At 37.5% G+C, this 4,355-nt stretch overlaps 2 protein-coding genes across 2 annotated transcripts; one reads left to right on the forward strand and one right to left on the reverse strand.

The window, feature by feature from the left end:
- On the forward strand, nt 341-913 carry LOC104757951. The gene has a single exon (XM_010480745.2). The coding sequence runs from the start codon at nt 433-435 to the stop codon at nt 742-744; it is 312 nt and encodes a 103-aa protein (XP_010479047.1). The 5' UTR covers nt 341-432; the 3' UTR covers nt 745-913.
- LOC104757952 (chlorophyllide a oxygenase, chloroplastic-like) lies at nt 966-3,839 on the reverse strand. Its single transcript, XM_010480746.2, has 9 exons — nt 3,692-3,839; nt 3,299-3,538; nt 2,966-3,070; nt 2,598-2,873; nt 2,369-2,516; nt 2,105-2,289; nt 1,905-2,017; nt 1,525-1,819; nt 966-1,439 (listed from the first exon to the last, which is right to left on the reverse strand). Exons 1-9 carry the CDS (start codon nt 3,776-3,778, stop codon nt 1,275-1,277), a joined length of 1,614 nt encoding a protein of 537 aa, XP_010479048.1. The 5' UTR covers nt 3,779-3,839; the 3' UTR covers nt 966-1,274.

Here is a 4,355-nt window from a genome sequence, read left to right on the forward strand (position 1 = left end):
TAATTTATAGAGATTTTACTGTATTTATAAATGGTATTTTGGATCATTTGAGAGTATGTGTGAACTTTGGAAAAAAACTTAAATTAATACTAAGTATTTCTTAATAATATATATAGATTATTGTTAATATTTAAAATATAAAATAATATGAAATTCTGTTTCACAAAAAGAAAATGAAAATTCTTATTTTTCAAAAACAAAATTTTGGACCATTGTCGGAACTCGGAAAATGTAAGAGTAAAACCATTACTAAATTTTGAAAAAAGGGTAAAACCATTTTATATTATTTATCGTGCGTCGACTAGAAACCACTAGAACAACAACAACAACGACAACAACAACAAAGGCAAATAAAAACTCGTGTTATCACCTTGATTCGAGATCATAAACCGACAATTTTGGTGAGAACCCTTAAGAGCTGATAAAAAAAGAATGTTCTTCTTCTTCGTTGGTGGGTTAGGGCAACAAGTGAGACAGGTACTTAAATCCAGCGCCGGAACATGCATAAGATGCGGCTCTGAAGCTGATTTGGTCGATTACGACAAAGTCTTGAAACTCTTCTTCGTTCCTGTCTGGAGATGGCCTGGCAAAGATCCTCTACTTCATTGTAAAGACTGCGATCTGTTCTTCCCTCAGTCACTGTCTTCACCGCCACCAGTTTCTTCTCTAGCTATGTGCCGCTTCTGTGATCGTGTCGTGGAGCCTGATTTCCGTTTCTGCCCCTTTTGTGGCTCTGCCCTGTAACTTTGTTCTGTTCTAAATACTTGTACTTACCTTTTATCTCTCAAGATGTCTTAGTAACTTTACATGCATGTTTAATTTACTAAGTCTATGAGAGTTGTGTTTTGTTCTTTAAAATCATAACCATACATGATACATGTAATGTAACTTTTTGTCTTTCGTATATACAAATTTAGATGGTTACGAATTAAGTAAATGGTTCTTGGAAGGCATGAGACTGTTAATGGGAAAAACTTGATATTCAATTTCTCATAGAGAGTGAGCTGTACACAGGGAAAAATGAATAACAATATTATTTCCTTTGGATTTACAGTGCATGTTTTTTACTTTTCTTATCTAACCAAAAGTTGTTTGTTTCATCAACTTCTTCTAGATGAATCCACAGACCCCGGGTAATTGGTCAAGCTTTCTCTGCGGCGAGAACGAACCAGATAACAACCTGAACTTTTCTTGAGAGGTTTGCTGGTAAATGTGAAGTTGCTAAAAAATTCCAACGTTTGCTGAAACGTTAGATTTTGTTTCTTCAGTAACAGTTAGTCAGAGAACGGTAGTTTTATGTCGCCACGATCTACCGCGTTCCTCCATAGTCTATACCGAACTCCTAGCTTGTCATAAGCAACGGGTAAGTTCCATATGTTTGCACCATTCAACATACGTTCTTGCTGTCCTAGAACCAGCCGTAGATCTTCGTTTAAGACCTGGAAACATAGAAATGGGAACTTTAAGAAACAGGACTGCAATGATGGTATCTCGATAATCAAATTCACTTGTGATGTACTTTACCTGTTCAGCGAAATGTCTCCAGAGATGTTCCATGAATGGAAGATTCTTCAATATAGGAGCAAAGTCTAGTGACATTCGGTATAGAAGTCTTGTCTTGTTTTTGGAAGAAGGTAAACAGACATGGAGTTGATGAAGATGTGTTGCACACTGCTTTGTGCTTTTTCCTTCTAGTTTCCCTGGTTTGGAGATCCCAATTGTCGATAGCACAATACAAGGCGGTTTAAATTCCATATCGATTGGATATGGATCCCAGTACCCTTGAAGACCCGAGGAAGGCGTTAAGAACTTCACTAAACTGCAGGAGCAAAAACAAAAAACTTAAAACGAGAACACTTAGATTCATCCTAATGCTGAACAGAGTAATAAGAGTTAAAACAAACCTTGGGACACTCCAGCCTTTAGCAAAAGTGGATGTGTGAGTGAATGGGGCATGTGCAAGATCCAATAGATTATCTAGAAGCAACCCGTGTTCAACCGGAAGTTCCATTACAAGCTGAGAGTTTATCAGATAACAAATGAGAAAATGACGCATAGATATGAGTTCATTGGATTGGAGAGACGCTTAAAATGTAAGAATTACCTCAGCATGGATTACAAACCCTGATGGAGGTTGTAAAGAAGGAAGTGTAGGTGAAGGTGGATCACTGCCAGGCCAGATCCATATCATACCTTCTTGTTCAAGACAAGGCAACGACTTGATCTTCACCTTCAGTAGCTTTGTAGATGGCATCTTCTTACATTCTCCATCGGTTGAGTATTCCCATCCTACAAGGTCACATATAATAAGATACTAGATGTGGTTTTTCACTTTGTTGTCAACATTTGTAGAGAATGAGTAACTAACCATGGTAAGGACATTGAATACGCCCCTCGTTCACTGTGCCAAGATCAAGTGGACACGCTCTATGCGCACACGTATTTCGTACACATCCTGGTTTCCCATCTTCACCTCTAAAGAGAACCCATGGTTGCTCAAAACATTCAATTGGCACCTTGAGACATAAACAATAGCATTTCTCAGAAACTTATAAGTAAAGGGAGATGGAGAAATCAGGCAAGAACTGGTATTATACCATTGTGTCATGCTTGAGATCTGCAGTGAAAGCAACGGGATACCAAAAATTCTTCAAGTTTGGACTATAAGGCGGAACCGGACCAGAAACATTCAAGCTCTTCGCACCAGTGTTTGTCTTTTCCCTGTCTAACTCGATAGTAGAAGTAGAGGTTGAAGAGGAGGGTTTATCTAAATCCGTTACAACTCTGCCAGGTAACAACCGATCATTTACCAGTTCTTCCATGTGAGCTAACTTTTCTAAAGCAGTTGAAACCCTTGCTTCAGATATATGAACCTGTTTTGTTTTGACAGAGAGTTAGAAATAAGCCTGAAAATGAACCCTCACTAAAAAGCTAATCATTTCCAGAGAATAGAATTCTTAAGAACCTGTTGGTGTGCTTTTGATAGTTCTTCCTGCAATCCAGCTAGTTCTTTCTTCACAGTACCGATGGACTTGTACTCACGAGCAAGGGGGTTAAGTACATCTACCACCTGACACAAACATAGCATCAAAACCCAACCAACACTAAACACAAACCAATAATGAGCTACTTTTAGCTAAACGCCAACTATATCTAGCCTAGGACTAAATGTAGCAAACTACAGCTATTTCATAGCTCTATTCTTATCATAAGCTAAAGAACGCAACTTTACCAAGTAGATAGACATATGTAAGCTCAAAAGAGGTCAATGCAGAAGAAGTTCAAGGAAGAAACAAACCTTGTCATGAAGAATCATAATGGTAAGAAGATCTTGACGAGCACGCCAATCCAAGTATTGAATATCGAATCTAGCAACTTCAATAGCTTGGTTTACATCCAAGAACTTGCCTTTATAATAAGGAGGAGCTTTTGATCTAGGATCCTCCACATCAAACAAAGGTCTCCACTGACTCTTCTTCTCAACTAATCCACTCTCATCACCAAACACAGCATAAACCCTGAATTCTCCTTTCACTCCCTGTAACCAAAAACAATCACTTAACCAATTAAAGATCAAACCTTTTCTATCAAACAATCACTCTACCGTCAAATATAACTAAACCCAATTCCCAAAAATTCAAAATTTGACACTGGATTTCACAACCCAAGTGGAGAAGAAGAGTAAAGTTACCTTCTTTCTAGAGAGATAAGATGATCTAGTTTTAGAGAAGGAGATAGGAAGAGATAAAGCAGAAGCACTAAACACGGCGGCGTTCATGGCGTCACCGGAGAGAGAAGGAAGAAGAAGACAATAGATTAGAGAGAAACGTTCTGAGATTTTATCTTTTATTTAATTGAGATTTTTTTTGATGATAAGAGTTTGGATTTTGCCCGCGATCTCAGAATGCCTTCGGACAGGTGACACGTGGATAAGTAATTGTATACATGGCAGTACTATCATCCACATGATGGTGAAGAGGGATTTGCCAGCTCGGATTCTCTAAGATAGCTTTGCCTTTTGTGAATTTTCTTTGCTTTGCTTTTGTTATTTTCCTGCTTTGGTTTCTCCATCACAAGTTTTTTTTTTTTTTTTGGAATGGTCAAAATATTAACTATTTTCTTTTGTTGTTGGCTCCCCAAATAATGAAATGTTGAACAGCAGATAGATTTGGAAAACGTCACTGACTTCTTTTTCCCGATTTGTAGAGAAAAATGCACTTAATTGGTTTTGTTTCATATACAAAACTTGGTATACAACTGTTACTACGGTATTTTGTAGAAGGAAAATATAGTTTTGAAAGAGTGATTAAAGAAAAAAAGTGTAGAAAGATGAGAACTAAAGCATATATATTCAG

This window comes from Camelina sativa, chromosome 17 (assembly GCF_000633955.1).
Source record: "Camelina sativa cultivar DH55 chromosome 17, Cs, whole genome shotgun sequence".
NCBI classification, from domain to species: domain Eukaryota; kingdom Viridiplantae; phylum Streptophyta; class Magnoliopsida; order Brassicales; family Brassicaceae; genus Camelina; species Camelina sativa.